At 40.7% G+C, this 16,131-nt stretch overlaps 1 protein-coding gene across 1 annotated transcript in view; it reads right to left on the minus strand.

Annotated features, from left to right (window-relative positions):
- Positions 1-14,994, minus strand: part of LMTK2 (lemur tyrosine kinase 2) — a 45,987-nt gene extending 30,993 nt beyond the window's left edge. The window contains exons 1-2 of the mRNA XM_050906190.1: positions 14,964-14,994; positions 14,657-14,809 (exon numbers count right to left, since the gene is read on the minus strand). Coding sequence (XP_050762147.1) covers positions 14,657-14,809; positions 14,964-14,994 — 184 coding nt within the window. The remainder of the gene's footprint in view (positions 1-14,656; positions 14,810-14,963) is intronic.
- Positions 14,995-16,131: the final 1,137 nt, after the last annotated feature.

Below are 16,131 nucleotides of genomic sequence, written 5' to 3' on the forward strand. Positions count from 1 at the left end.
TCAAAAATAAGAGGAAACTGAACAGAAAGGACATACTGGCAAAATATATCTATGCTCTACCACCTGCCTGCACCATTCTGGACTCACTTGATTCAAGCTAAGAGGCCACAGCCAACATAATTTACCGAAGTAGGTGATGAACAGTGATAGTCCCAAGCCTCAGGATTCTGTTTAAATCGACAAATTTATAGACATATTTAAACACAGATATTAGATATCTGGTCTTTTTGAAGACATTTCCCATGAGCTAAAACACCTGTCCTAAGAGAAAAGGCAGCTAGAAGAAATCCTCACTTAAACTGTGTAAAATTTAAAATATTTTACTATAAGGCAGTACTGTCTCTTTCAATAAATGCATTCATGACAGTCTGCCAAACATACAAGTTGCTTTCACAAGTGCAATGGATCTAATCAGTTCTACCCCAATTTCTATTTCTTGTAATTCATTAAGTGATTTGTCTCCATTTCAAGAATTTTAGACATGATCCCTAACCATTTAGCAAGCACACGTCCAAATAATTTTCCAAAATTTTATATATAAACATTCTACAACACATTTTCTCTGATTAAGTCAAGTTATTATTACTTACAGAGGATCAAAAGCCTCAAATGGCATTTTATAAAAATCTTAAGTCTTTGCCAGGGGAATTAAACCTATTTTCATCTTACATCAAGAACAAAGATATGTAGTTCCCTAGGAGACCACAGCACACATCTTGAGGGTTTTTGTTGTTTCTTTTTACACAGGTACCACCACAGGGACTGGAAGAGTAGTTGGACCATATCCAATTAAAATAATTTTAGATACTACATCAGTGTTAAAGTTTAACAATGTCAGGTGACTTGGACTGACTGGATTTTATGGGAACATCTCAGTATCAATGGGAACGTCTGGCAACAGAATGCAGTATAAATGAAGCCTCAAAAATAAAGAAAATCAGAAATTGATCACTAGTTAAGGGACATACAAACTTGTCCACCTACCTCTTAAGTACTTGGTGGTTTTGGAGGTTTAAGAGTTTTCCAGAAAAAGCTAGAGCTTTTCATCACATTCCACAGAACATTTACAGAATATTTACTTATTTTAATTACATGTAAAGAGTAAATTGACATAATCAAAATACCGCTTTAAAGAGTGTTAGTGTACTTTTGGAAGATCACATATTTTCTGTACAATTACAAATATTATCTATACAACAATAAAGTTAACCAAAAAAGGAAGGTTTTCAAAAAAGTGGTACTGTTTCTAGTTTCCACAATAGCTCTGGCATTCTAACTTCATTAGAGAACATAAATACTCCATTTGTAGATATTATGTATTGTCCAAACGCAGATCAACCATGATGTGAGGCTACTCACAACCTTTTAGTCAAAATTCTGAAGAGAAAAAAATCTCTGAAGAGGGCTCTCAATAGAACAATTTATATTCATTTAAATCAAGTCTTCTACCTAACACCCATATATTTTTCCATTTGTAAGCATCAACAAGAAAAAAGGGGAAGGTAACAGCTGATTTATGTTTACTTCCTTCAGATGTTCAGTAACCTTACTAAGTAGACTGAAAATTACCTAAACCACAAATATAAGCATTTTGTGAAGTCATTAGCTAAATTACTGTAACAAACACACATACAGGTAATATAGCTTTAGATAAAATGTAAGAGATTCCTTTGAACTTCTAACCGAAACCAAATAATAAAAGGTAGCTTTACTACAAAAAACCTAAACATTTATGTTACCAGGTATTAAGCATTAAAATTATTAAAGGCATTTTTCCAAAACCATCCCACCTAATTCCCAAACAACTTCCTCGTCTTCACCAACTTCACTGAAATGAGAAGTCAATTGACCACAGACTATCTACTGAACAGATGCAGATTTTCCCTGACTAATAAAGACCCGGGAACACATCACCACAATTACAATATATATTCCTCCCAGTACAAGATCAAGACCCCTGAAGCCCCTAGAATGTTTCATCCAGTGTACCGGATGCATTTGGGAAAGTTAGCCAAGCAAAAGTAAATCACTACATGAACCTGGACACCAAGAGCATGTTTTATTATTCACAGAATGCATTACTAGCATGTCTTAAGAGACTGCTATTCAAAGACTAACTTCAGACCAGATCCTTAAGAGGGAGGTATAAAGCACCTCAGCTGTCAAGTGTATAAAACACTAAAAAAAGCTATCAAACTTTTATTTTGGGTTTATGGTACACTGTAATGTCTCCTTTTTGATGCCCACATGGCTAACATGAATTTTACAGTGTCTTCCTGTTCCCCAGAGGAGCTGAGCATTATCACTTCTCATTAGCATCCTCCCCTGCTCCAAATACCGTATCTTCTTCTAGATGGTCTTTTTGACCAGCCTCTACTGAAACTTGGAGCAATTCTTCAAAATTTGCTTTACTGCTTTCAATCGTACTGCTTCTTTTCAAGACCTGACAAGGGGCTTGTGCACCCAAAAGTACATCTATTATAACTATATTAGCTGGTCTAGTACAAGATGTTATCTCTACCTACAAACTTCTCACCCGTGCCCTTGGACTACCACAACTACAGCAGCATGACCACAACATGTATTTACATAACCATTATCACGCTCACTCCAACTTAGGATCCCACTTTTGACCCCCCAGAAGTTACAAGTTATCACAGCAAATCCAACTGGGAGGATTCAAGCTCCTGGTGGTCTTATGCCAGTTTTCTGGTTTATTTAACTCAAAATGAGACATAATGAGCATTAACAATCATAAGCTGCATTTATTGTACGTTAGATACACTGCACACGTATTCAGCTATTTTAAATGAAAGAGACAACATATCTTGGTTGGAATTTCTTCTGTAATGAAAAGTGCACATTTATCAGGCCTAAAATCTAAGTGTTTTATGCAAGTTGCACTCTTCCCCATAATGTAACCATCTCCTTTAAGTGTCCTGGAATGAGTACAGAAAAAAACCCATTGCTGCTGTTCATTATGTTACTTCCTAACCTTCCAGACTTTTTATAATTCCCAAGAAAAGAAAGTGTGTGGACTAACAGTAATTAATTGGAGAAAGTAATAAAGTTTAAAAAAAAAAAAAGGGAAGCAAAGATCATCTTTGAAAAGGCTGCTAACCATTAACAGTTCATTAAGAAGATGGAAGTCATCTAAACTTCCAAAAGCACAAGGCAAATTTCACAAAGTTATAAAACGACGCTTTAATACAAGAAAAAACACCAATTATCATGGGCAAGTTTCTGCAACAAGTAGAGAATAGCACTTCAGATGACTCACACAAGAGCTACTTACTAAGAATTACAGAATCCATCTCTATTTGGATAAACTTTGAAGTCTCTCACATAGTCATTATTAAGTGATATTTTTTAATTTGCACTTCTTAAAAAAATGAATGTAAAATTAAGTATAAAATGCTGGCAACCTGTAACTGGGCTAAAATTTATTATAAGTGAAGTTATTTTAATAGCTTGCATAAATACATATTCAGTGACGGAAGTCACTGATTAAGTATTGGAACTGCTGTTTGACAAAGTCCTGAAAAACCTGCTGCAGTATAACCTCTTTTGCATTTTTCAACTATTTCCATCCAATGACTAATTCACTGGAGCTTAGTAAAATAACTCGGAACTGAAAAGGTAGGAGATGTTTAATACCTCCTTTTGTTTGTAAATTGTGAAAGTATGAAGGAATGACAGCTATTTATTGCAAGATCCTGACCGAAAAAGCAACTAGAAAGAAATCTGTTCAATTAAACACAGAAGACCCTTTTATATAGTCATTACAGAAAACAGTTTTCTTTAATTAAATTTACAATGTATTTTAACAGGGTTTTTTATTAATTTTAATCTAAACCTAGATAAAATCCAATAAATATCACTCACAATTTCATAATGAATGCAGAAGTTAAGATAACCTTAACATAATAGATTCTAAAAGTAGAGAACTTAATAAATTTACTCAGCATATCATCTCTGTTTAAAAACCTACCATATTTAATGTAACCCTACGCAGTAACAATCTACTACATTTTAATATCTATCCAGAAGTCCAAATCTGTTCTTTAGGAAAGGAACTGCAAAACAGATCCAAAAAATACTATATATAAAATGCCAACAGTATAAGGCTTCCTGTCAGTTAATACAAACAGTCTAGACTACTTTGGTCTGGTATATCCAAACTACTTAAGCAGGAGGAAGAGGCCTGGATTATATCAGTACTATATTAAAATAAGCAGGAGACACAGCGTGTCTGTGTTACTATATGTGTTACTGCAAGGTTAACACAACATAATGCTTTACAAAGAACTCTGTGCTAGTAAATGTTCCATCTCAAAATGGCATCTAGATGGTCCTAAATTATCAACACAGAAAATGAGGTCTTTTTTCAAAGGCTCACAGTATTAAATACTGATTCTATGCTGTTATTTACCCACTTTTAAAAAGTATAGGGTATCGTAAACAATTCAAAGCCCTGGCTGAGCTAGGTATTTAGTTAACAGCTATTGAAGCAGATTCTTCAGCACCTCTGAAGACTGACATTTCATAAGCAAGTTTTACAGTAAAGTCTACATTTGAGCACAGCACATCTGAAGTCAAACCCTGTACATAGGCAAGTACGTAAACATGCTCACTGAAAAAACAATGATGATAAATTATGCTGGCATTCTCAGGGTCAAGTATAGAAATGAGAACATACGCTTCAGTATGTATTAGCATGTTTCAAGGGGTGGAAAAATGTTATTTTTCATACAAAGTATATTTCAAAGCAATTTATATAGGTCAGGATTCTCTGTACCTTCCTCAGTTTCTTTCACGTCTACTTTCTTCATAAGATAGTTCACTGACTACCAAATGCAACAACTAAGCAAACAAAAGTTTGTTTCTCACTAGAGCTGGTTTCCTTCTCTGTCCAATTTCCTGGCCTGCCCACAAGACTCTTAAATACCCACGTACGTCATCCACCTGTGGCTTCCTCTGCCACCATTAATTAGGAGCAACAGGCATGCCAGCCAGCCAAATGGTCCATCCGTGTTCACTTGCCAACGAACAGCCACCACTCAGACGTAACTGCCTGTCCATATGAGGGATGGCAGGCCTGCCTTTCTTCTACTATCAGATTACGAAAGGCCATGATGGTTGAACCAAATTTGAGAGAGTCAGAGTTCAATGTGATTAATCATGTTATTAAGGTCTCAACCTTCAGGAAATTGGGCTAAAAAAATGCATGACACCACACAGTTCTAAGCTTGGGGAAAAAAGAAAAGTAAATGTACATGACAGACATTACTGAGTATACTAATAAAAGACATTCACTACTGTGATAAAGGCAGTGCAAGGCCCGGATAAATTAAGCATTATTAGGGCATAGTGAACTTCAAGGGAGCATCTGATTTTAAGCTTTCAGCACAGTAGTTGCTATGCGACAACAGTCCGACTGCATAAGCAAGAGCCTCTTTTCTTTCAAGAGCAGCTACATAAATGGCAGTTCTGCACTAATAGCTATAACTACTTCCAGCACAAATCTAGCATGACAGCAGTCACTTAAACTGTCTCTTGGACACCCTCAAATTATATGATCATGAACCAAGATGTTACTTTATGACGCCAAGTCGAAACAGAGCAGCCTTTAAAATACTAATGAATGACCAAATCTAACTTTGCTCCCTAGCTACTTCCATGGTATCTTTCATAAACTTGATCAGTTTACTTACTCTGCATTTAACAGATATTAATGTAACCAGATTAAAAAGTGTAATATCACCCTAATTTATAGTGGTTTTGATAAATATGATTTTAAAAGCTATCCCAACTTTCCTAAATAATGCTGTCATTCTCTTCTATGCTAGCAATTAAGTGGGAAAGTGTTCTCGACTCCTACCTAGTTCTTCACAAGTCAGATTCAGATCATTATCTTTTCCTCACAAAGGGTTTCTCCTGCATTTATTTACTCCTTGAAATCATCAGAGGTTTGCTACTAATAGGCACAAAACCAATACAGATACAACCAGGCCTATAAATTCTGAAGGCCTACAGGTAACAGGTAGAATACTAAAACAAAAGCCTATTCCAAGCAATTTTAGACACAGCTATTGTGTAATGTCTGATTTGTATGACAAGGTAAAGCACAACATGCATTGCAACTCCTGTATTTCACAAAAAAAACCACCGTAAGAGCACATTCCATTAGTTACTGCATTCCTGTAATAACAATTTTTTCCTGCTATGCTCCATTTAACAACTGAGCCAAAAAACAGCATCATTTTTGAGAATAAGTTTCAGCAGAAATGTGTGCAGTACCATCATTTAGTTGTGTGATGCTATATTACAATAGGCTTTGAAATACTATATTAGAACTGCATTCAAATCACCATCAACCTTCAACTAAGATACAACACAAGCAAACAAAAACTTAACACAAGTTTTGAAGGTGTGTTATTTGCACTTCAGACATTCTTGGGGGGGGGGGGGAGAAGAGAATTTTAGGATGAGAGAGGCAGTCCAAATTCCAATCAGCTCTTTGATTTGAATGACCATTACCAGTACAACAGGAAGAAACACTCCCAAGATCTCAGATGACTGTCATTGACTTGATGTCCTCAACACAATGCCAGCACCTTAATGAAATCTAAAACTGTTTCCACGTGCCCAAAGTATTTCAAGCAGAGACTGGAAATGTTCCTTCATTGAGCAAATCCCTAAGAACAGACATATATAATACTCTTGAAGGGACTTTAATGAGGTTCTCAGTTTATACCTGAACTTTTCAGCTTTCAGATTTTTAGTACTTATTGCCATTCAAAGAACACACAAATGTTTAAAATTTTAAAACAATAAAAATAATCTGGAATAAACTATTGAAAATTTTATTAATTGAAGAGAGTTATTTCAAAAGCCTATCCTCTCATGACATTACTACTACCCTTATATTGGATAATGCAAAGTTTCCATAACTAACAGAAGTAACCTTCCGTATGGATATTACAAATGTATCTTTATGCAAAAGCACTTTATCACCTGATTTTATTTTCCCTTCTTCCTTACAACTACGGAAAATCCTAATTCCTAGATATAGCCTCAAGAAAAAAACCTCTTAAGGACTTAAAGCTGTCCAAGTTACTCGTGCACACTTGTATTTAATCTTTCTGAATACAAGAAGCAGTAATTAAGAGTTTGTCAATAAAACTATTTCCTGCCTAAATCCGAATTGCATTACATGGCCTAAATAAAATTCTTACACTTAGAAAGACGCGAGTAAGATGACAAGACTTTCGGGGAGGGGGGGAATCAAAGGTCACATAGAAGTTACTCTGTTACTATATTCTTCTAGATAGAAATTGAAACATTTCACCCCTCTACTCAACTTGTCCATTACAATCTCTATCTTATCCTAGAACTCTATTACTTAGGTCCCTCATGGTGAAGGTAGGTGGGATGAAAGGCCAACACATGTGCACAGACAATTCTTTCGAAAAACCACTAGCTTTTCTTCTTTACAACAGTTAATCATCAGAATTGTAATGGAGACAGCAAGTGGCTATTTCCTACAGAGTTTTTCCCCATGAAGCAATAAAAAACAACCCTGACACACTCCTCCAACCTACCCTGTGTTCTGAATATAGTTCTACAGTGACAAAAGCCAGTTTCATAGTTAAATGCATTTTGTGGACACGTGACCCTGAAATCATTACAGGGTCAAACACATGCAACAAGTTACAATACTTTCAAGAAGAAACCTTAGTCTTGAAATCTTTCAATCTTAGAAATCTTAGAAGAAATACTTCATATCACAACTGGATGTGTAACTCTGTATGTCAACAATTCTTGGCAAATTATCTCAGTCCTCCCATTTGTCCTTAAAAAAGAAGTAGTCTATCCTGCAATCTAAGCCAACACTTTTTCAAACTATTTTATCCCATGCTCCCCCTAAATACTTTTACAGCGTGCTTCAAATGAGTTTCTACAACTGCTTAAGTCCACTTTGTATGTAAGGATGGCACAGGTTACATATCCTAAGGCGAGAATATCTGGGGCAATGCTGGATTCTCATGTAGTACAGCACCCTCAGAACACAGCTCCGATTCTCATTTTTTCTGAACACTTGTCCTGGCCTGAGTATTGGCTAAACAGTAACTAGTAAAACTGCGAGCTGGGGTTAGTTTTACATTTCTGTCCTTATGCTATTACCCTACAAGTCTTCCCAGTAATGTCAAAGAATTACTCACACAACAGCATACTGCTCAATTTTAATAAGGACTAAATATAGGCTAGTACTTCAAGTGTTTACAGAGCGAGATCTGTTTGAAGTTTCAGTGTTAGAATCTCATGTTTGCACAAAGGCGTCTTAAGACAAGGTAAAAAATACACATGCTAAATAATTATGTACCCTATGCCTTCATGGTAGTGTTTCTGGAACATCTGGGTAGCATTATTATCTTGCAAAGGTACTATCTGATTCTTAAGAGAGTGTGTGTGTGTATATATATATACACATATATATAAAAAATTCTGCTGAGCACACTTTATTCTATACTGCTAGATGTTGGTTTTGACAATTAGTTCCTGCTCAAGTACAGTATGTTTTCATCTGCTATACCATTTCTCCAACAGTGAGGCACAGGAGTTGTGGATTTTTTTTAAACAGGGTAGACCACAATCATTTAAAGCAGCATGAGAAGATTACATCATGGTATCTCAAACCACCAGAAGCACCTGCAGTACAGAAACCAAAACAACAGTATCTCTTTCTCCCATCATTTGACAGGAATACAACCTATTAAGATGTACTGGTTTTGAAGAGACTGATTTCTTTTGGTTCATGTGAAAGGAATCCATACACACAACCTTCATGTGATGGGATTTTCTAGAATGTTGATTTTACAGTAGATGCATTTCCAGCTCCGATGTACGACTGGGTTAAGAAATGTGGGAAAGAAAGAAAGAAGCAGCATCTTGCCAAAAGAGCTTATTCAGCTCTTTCTCATCCCTATTCATAGCTGAAGGATCCCTAGGAAGAACAGGCCATAGAATGAATGACTGATTTTGGAGAACTAGATCTGGTCTACAGGCTGAAAGCTTAAAAGCCAGCACTCAAATGTTTACTGTTAAAATTTTCTACACCTCTTTCATACCAAAGAAGTCTCAGAGTGCAATGGTAGTCCCTAAGTCATGTCACTGTTAAGTTACTGCAGTGATGTTTCCTTACCACTAAGGAAACTTTTCTAAGTGTAGTAATGTTGGACAAGGTGTTACTTTGTACCAGCATTTCATACTGAAAATCCCTCGGAAGACAATTCACTGACATAACTCGCTTCACACCATCACCTTGCCTAAGCTGTATGCAGCACAACACCTTGCTACAGGTTGTGCTCAAACTATGCATGTAGAGTGAAACAGCTATCCTGACACACTTTGTACATTTCTGATTATAAAAGCATCTACAAAATGTTTCTGGTATCACTGATGTTGCTCAAGACCTTTCATAACAGCAGCACAGTGATAACAAAGAGCTTATACAGAGCAATAAAAGCATGGAAGCTATTGCAAATTGTATCCAGAACCATATCAAGCTCCAGATACTAGATGCACACACCAAATAGAAAGGCACACCCAAAATAAAATCTAAGGAAGACTCCAGTACTCCATGTGCTGCTGTTCTGCTGCAGAATCTGAGCATTAGGACTGAAACAGAGAACTATGATTTTTGCAGCCTCTGGCATTATACCGACTGAGGGTCCCTTTATTTTGCGCAGGTAAACCACGCGTGGATAGTGACTGAAACCAGACTACAGCAAATGTCCAGAAAATCACTTCTATTCAAATTTGCCTGACAGTTGTTCAGTAGCCTCCCAAAATATAACTTTGTCTTCTGTGCTTTTCAAAGAGAATGTTGGATCTCACTATGGAACACAAACTCCTTTTTTTATACAAGATCTGGGGCAAAACCAGCACTAACTAATGGGCCCTTTCAAACCAATGACTTGCGCCTGATGCTACAACAACATACCTTTAGACTGTCTCTGACCAGTGCTATCTTAACATGCTGCAATGATACCTGAGGAATTATTAAATACACCCAAGCATTCAAGATGTAAGAAACACCCTCAGAAGGTGATTTCCTCCTATAAGGACTGCGTTAGTTGTCCAGACACTTTACAGCCAGAGGCAGAGAAAGTAGACCAAGCCTGTGAACAAAGCCTTGCATGGAACATCCCTGCAGGCCGAAGAGTCAGGGTTGGCTTCTTACCTCAGAGTCACAAACTCACAGATAGAAACAAAAGATAAAAGACAACTTAGTAGCTCTAGCTCTACAATTATTAGGCGTCTGGGACAGAAGCTAGAAAAAGAAATATAGGGAGAAGTAAACAAGTTTAGTGCTTGAAAGAGGGAGGAAAGATAGACCACTCCCAAGAAAAGTATATACCACTAATTAAAATCCCCACTTTACAAGCAAGATTTTTCTTAACTTTCAGTGATCCGAGTTGCTAACTTGCATACGCTTAGAAAATTGTTTTTCTTATTATGTGCAACTGTCACATACACTTCACACTGTACCAAACCACAGGCCACAACCACAATTGGGCCCCAGTCTGACAAGAACTCCAAGTGAAACATCAAGCCAAAGCAACTCAAAAGCAACATTTTTCCCAAGAGTATACACATATGCTACAGAACTCATTTTAACAAATAAAAAAGTGACTTAATCACAAAGTTTTAACTTGTCATCTATGACCAGCTGACTATACTAGATATAGCTGCATGAACATCTAGGATCTCTAGATGGATGTCTCTGGATGCTATACACCATTTCTAAGCGTCTTTTCCTGGATTGTACATGACATCATCAGCAAGGACTCACTGCCATGACATTCAACTGGTCCATTCAGTCCCAAGACTGAGGTTCTCAGCACAAACCAAGAAAGCATGTAGGCACCAGTCCAGCTGCCTCAGTTCAACTGAACAGACCATGTAATTCATCACAAATGTAAAACTGAAGACACTTGTCAAAAATGCTACCACCTATTCAAGTTTTACAGGAAAATAAGAATATTTTTGAGTCCCTGTTACTTTGTATTTGCAAAGACTTCACAGAGCACAGAGATGATAGAAATACTTCATCTGACATTACACACACACCCTTGATTCAGATTCTCAGCTTTCTCGGAGAGGCAGCTCAATTAAGGTCAAGCATGGAAATCCAAGTCAGAAGAACAGAAAGAGAGCCTGAATGTAAATGTAAAGCTTTAGCACAGTAAAGCAGACGTGTCAGATTATAATGCACTATGTTTGGCTGCAAAATACTGCTGCTAAAGAATAGTTCCCAAATGCCCTTACTTCAGCCATGCAGCACTAGAAATGGAAGTCATCTTAGCCTGATGCATTCAGGTAAAATCACCAATACTCCACAGGCTCAAAACAACTACAGCACTTCATGCTATGAACTCCCTTCCAGTAGACGTATCCCCAGCTCTCACCTCCAGTATAAAGTGAAACCTTAAATTCAGAACTATCACAGTACATATCAGTATCCTCCTTTTCCATTCACAGAATAAATTAAATCTAAGTTGGTCAAAGTATTCTTAGCTAGTAGCATCTTCAACATCTTGTTTTTCCTATTTCCTACAATAATTGCTATGAAACCTACCAGGGGAACAGTTAAAGCCTTATTTCCTTTACCTCCTCTCCTTATTGTTGAAAACAAAAATTAAATACGTTTAGAAATATAACCTCAAAAATGCAAGACTAATATAGAACACATCATCAATGCACACCTTCATCTGCAAACACTACGAAGCCATACTTAAAAAAGAAAGAGTGGCATATTCATCTCGATCAAGGCCCTGGGAACTTGACAGTTCCCCAGCCATACAGTCTGGCATACTTCCACAGCAGTTCCACAAAATGGAGCATTTTTTAACAAGGTATCCTATCTAGTCTTGCTAGAACCTGCCCATCACCACTTCCTGCTTTCCAGCTTCCTCCCCAAAAGAGAAGTTTATTATGGATATATTCTGTGAACTATTCCGCAAAGTTCACTACAACAACTACACACACCTTCCTCCTTTTTCTGTGGATTCCCACCTTTCCTGTAACAAGCTCAGGGCAACACACATCAAAATGTTTCTCCATTGTCAAAGAAGCAACCCTTCTTGCTAGGTGAATAATTGTGGGATCCTGAAATAATTCTGAAACCAGTTACTAATTATTTTATGAAAAGCCCATTAAATTCTTCACAAGTTTACAACTCGTATGCTGTAAACTGAGTGTTTACGGTGAACTGCAAAAACTGCCAACACGCAAAATGGAGACCATCAGCAACTGCCAGTCCCAATACAGGAAATCAAAGCAACCTGTCATGGGATATATGAGAGAGAAATTCACAATATGGCTGAAGTTGTTTTTAAACACAACTCATGATTCTTAACCCAGCAAAATGAAGTCACAGTTTTGTCTTCTTGACAGGTTATAAAATTTGCCTAGTACGACAGAAAAAGTTCAAGACAAAACAGTTTCATTGTCATCCACTGGTAAACTATTCAAAGGAAGGAAAAAAAAAAAGAGTCCTTGTAGCTTTCTAACTGGTTACTGCTGTAGTGATGGTACGGGACATGTTGCAGACTAAGAATCTGTTGCACACAAACCCATTTGCGCACATTATTTCATTCAATAGGAAGTCTTCCCAGCAAAAGTGATGCCAGTGAAACTGGAAAAGCTTCCCCTTGAGGCCTTAAAGGTTTAAATACTAAATATCTGTCAATAAAATAATCCAAATACATTGCTTCTTACTATATGGGCAAAGATACAGTAGAAAGCAGCAGTTTCATTTCCTGGAGTTCATTGGGTTTTCCATGACAGGATTTGGCACAGTTTGCTAAAGTTCAGATAACATCCCATGTATGCATACTTTGGCCTAAATTATAACCAAAACCAACATATAAAATTATGATCTCTCATTAATTTTGTACAAGTCCAATATTACAATATCATAAGTACTTCTCTTAGCAGCACTGCACTTAGCATACCTGATTTGGCCTTTTAAAAAAACAAAATTAAAAAAGAAAAAACAAAACACTTTAATACTATCTCCTGCTTTTTGTCCAATCAGCTTTTCATTCTGAGAATGAAGTTTTTTACCAGTGTCATGGAAGTTATGTTTTGATCTCCCAGCTTTGTAAATTACATACCATAGTCCTGATAGCAAAGAGGAATTTTTATTTAAAAAAAAAAAAAAAGAAGAGAAAACTGGATGCAGACACCCTGACATCTACCTTTAAATAGAAAAACTAACCGCATTTCAGGAAAAGTAAGACACAGAAAAGGTAGAAAAGACCTCCACACAGAACTGATTCTGCTGTCTTACCTTACGGCTTGATGACAAGTTAATATTATTTGGACAAACTTCAAGTATTTCATAAATGAGAAACTATCATTTAGTCTCAAAGGAAATATAGATTTGACTGACAGTTTTCTCTTTTTCAGAAGTTTACTTTTATAGAAAGTAAGAAAGACCTCAGAGAAGGCTGATGGAGGGAGTAACTTATGAACAATTCAGAAATGGTCTTGGGAAGAAAAAAAAAATTGGGAGAGAGGAATAGGCCCAAAAAAAAAGGAAGTATGAGTTCCACTCCCAGTTTTGATACTTTCTGTGGAACAGCAGCCAAATTACCTAATCTCTGTGCTTCAGATCTCTCCCTCCCCACTGCTCCTCCTCCTCCTCCTCTCTGAACATATTGTCTATTTCAGCTGTTCAGCTCTTCATGGTTAGAAATGAATACCAGTACACGTTCAAACCAAACCTAACAAAATTCAGTCTCAATACAATGTTACATTTGCAAGCCCCAATGAAATACCAAAAAAAAAAAAAACCCAAAACCCCGAATCAAAGAGATGGTTGTTACCTATCAGTACTAATAAACCTCTGATCAGTAACTCATACAATTGAGAGCACATATTTTTTAGTTTGTGCTTTTAAGACAAACAGGAAAATAAGCAAGAAAATCGAAGGAAGTTAGCGTTACCTAACATAAGATACAAACAAATGTGAACTACATGACTATTTAGAGAGACTGGGCCGGGGGGGCCGAGGGGGAATCCGACTAATCTGACCGGAAAGGAGGGAAGCGCCGTCTGCCCTGAAGAGCCTCCACCCAGGAACGGCAGTCCCGGTGATTCACAGTCAAAATAAGAAAAAGAAAAATCAGGCTAAGGTCTGTACAGGCTAGAACGGCAGCCACTATAGAAAGAACGTATGTGGGTAAACACACAGAGAGAACAAGCAGGTAGTTCAATCTAAAGAGACCGAGATACCTACAGCGGGATATCGCTCAATGCCCCAAGCACAAGACGTGACCTACAGGATGGGAGCCGCAGCCCGCCGTGTCGGGGAACCCCATCCACCCGCCGTGCCCTTCCCGACGCTTCGGTGAGGGGAGAGCGCCGAGCGCGGCGCGGAGCCCTGCCCGCAGCACGGGGGAGGGACGGGGGTTCGGAAACCCGCAGTCTGCTCGCTCCGCCACCACCGCGCCTCCAGAGCCCCGGGCCCCAAGCAGAGGCACCTCGCGCCGAGGCCCCCGGCGCTGCCCCGCTCCCCCTCGCAGGCCCCACCGCGGAGCCGCCCCCCCAACCCCGCTTCACTCCGCCGCCTCCCGCGCCTCACCTGCACCTGCTCGCGGAAGCGGAGCCGCCTCGCCGCTCCCCAAGAGAAGCGACAGCAGGAGGACGAGCCCGAGCGGGCGCCGGGGTCCGAGGAGCAGCGGGCCGCCCCCCGCCGCCCGGCACCCCCGCCGAGCCCCCCGCGCAGCTGCATGCCCTCCGCTCCCAGCCCGAGGCTCGGCGCCGAATGAGGGGCTCGAGGTTCTCAGCGTCTCCGGCGAGCCCCCGCGGCAGCCCCTGCGCCCCGCTTCCGCGGCGCGGCTGCCCGCGGCATCGGACCCCGCCGCCCCGCTCCCCTCACAGAACCCCACCAGCCCCTGCGGACGCCGCCGCCGCCGCCATCTTCCGGGCTACCTGACCGGGAGGGGGTGGAGCGCCTTGCTGATCGATAGCCCAATGCGCCAATCAACCCGCGCCTCACGCTCAGGAGGCGGGATCACTGTCCGGGACGGGGCTAATCCGTGATTGACAGCCAGATCAGCCAGTCGCTCCGCACAGGGCGAGCTAGGGCGAGCGAAGGCTGCGGCGCGAGAACGGCGGAGCGCGTTTGCCAGTCAAGCCGCACTCCGGCAGACGGGAGGAGGGCGGACTTTCCCTCGGATTGAAGGCGCGCTCCGCCAACCGGCTGGCGGCGCGGTTCCCGAGGGCGGGAGCAGGAGGAGGGGCTTGGCTGAGCCCGTGCGCAGGACACGCGGGAGTAGCGCGAACAGCGCCGCCTGGAGGCGCGGCGCCCGTCCGCAGTGTCCGCCGGGGCCTCGCTGCGGCCGCGCTTAACGCGCCCTGGGCCCCCTGCGCGGCCGAGTCACGGCGGGCCCTTCCGTAGACACAGGCCCCTCGGCAGGGATGCCCCCGCACAGAGGAGCACAGGCCCAAACCTGTGCCCTCGTGTCTCCGAGACCACGGCAGCGTCCTGCTTTCCAGCAGCCTGGGCCTGGAGTCTCCCCCGGGGGCTGAGCCGGCGTGGGGTCGTGGCCGAGCTCTCTGCCAGGGCAATCGGTGTTCAGCGGTCCCTCTGCGCACCCGCAGCTCGACTCTGCGCCAGAGGCCGCAGGAGGAAACCCGAGAGAAACAGTAAAAGGCTGACCCCGGCTCCCTCAGAAGCCCCGGGGCCCCCCGGCAGAGCCTCCCCTGAGGAGTCGCAGCCCGTCCGCTGCGCCGCCCACCACCCGTGCGGGAGCGGGAGCCGGAGCGGGAGCGGGAGCGGGCACGCGGCTCCTCCGTGCTACTTCTTACACCTCCCCTGGACTGCGCGCCTGGGTTGTTCACGCTCCTCTGCAGAAGAGGAGTACGATGGGTCTGAAGTTAGACACAGAGATGGCCATAAACTACCCTCTGCAGCCTGTGCATTTCCAAGGCTGGAAGTGACCTTGTTAAACTAATGATACTAGCAGGACTCAGAAATAAAGATTATTCTGGTTTACGTTTGTAATTCTGCTGAATTTAGAGTACATGAAAATGAGGTGACAGTTTTAAGTAGCG

This window comes from Gymnogyps californianus, chromosome 15 (assembly GCF_018139145.2).
Source record: "Gymnogyps californianus isolate 813 chromosome 15, ASM1813914v2, whole genome shotgun sequence".
In the NCBI taxonomy this organism is placed as follows: domain Eukaryota; kingdom Metazoa; phylum Chordata; class Aves; order Accipitriformes; family Cathartidae; genus Gymnogyps; species Gymnogyps californianus.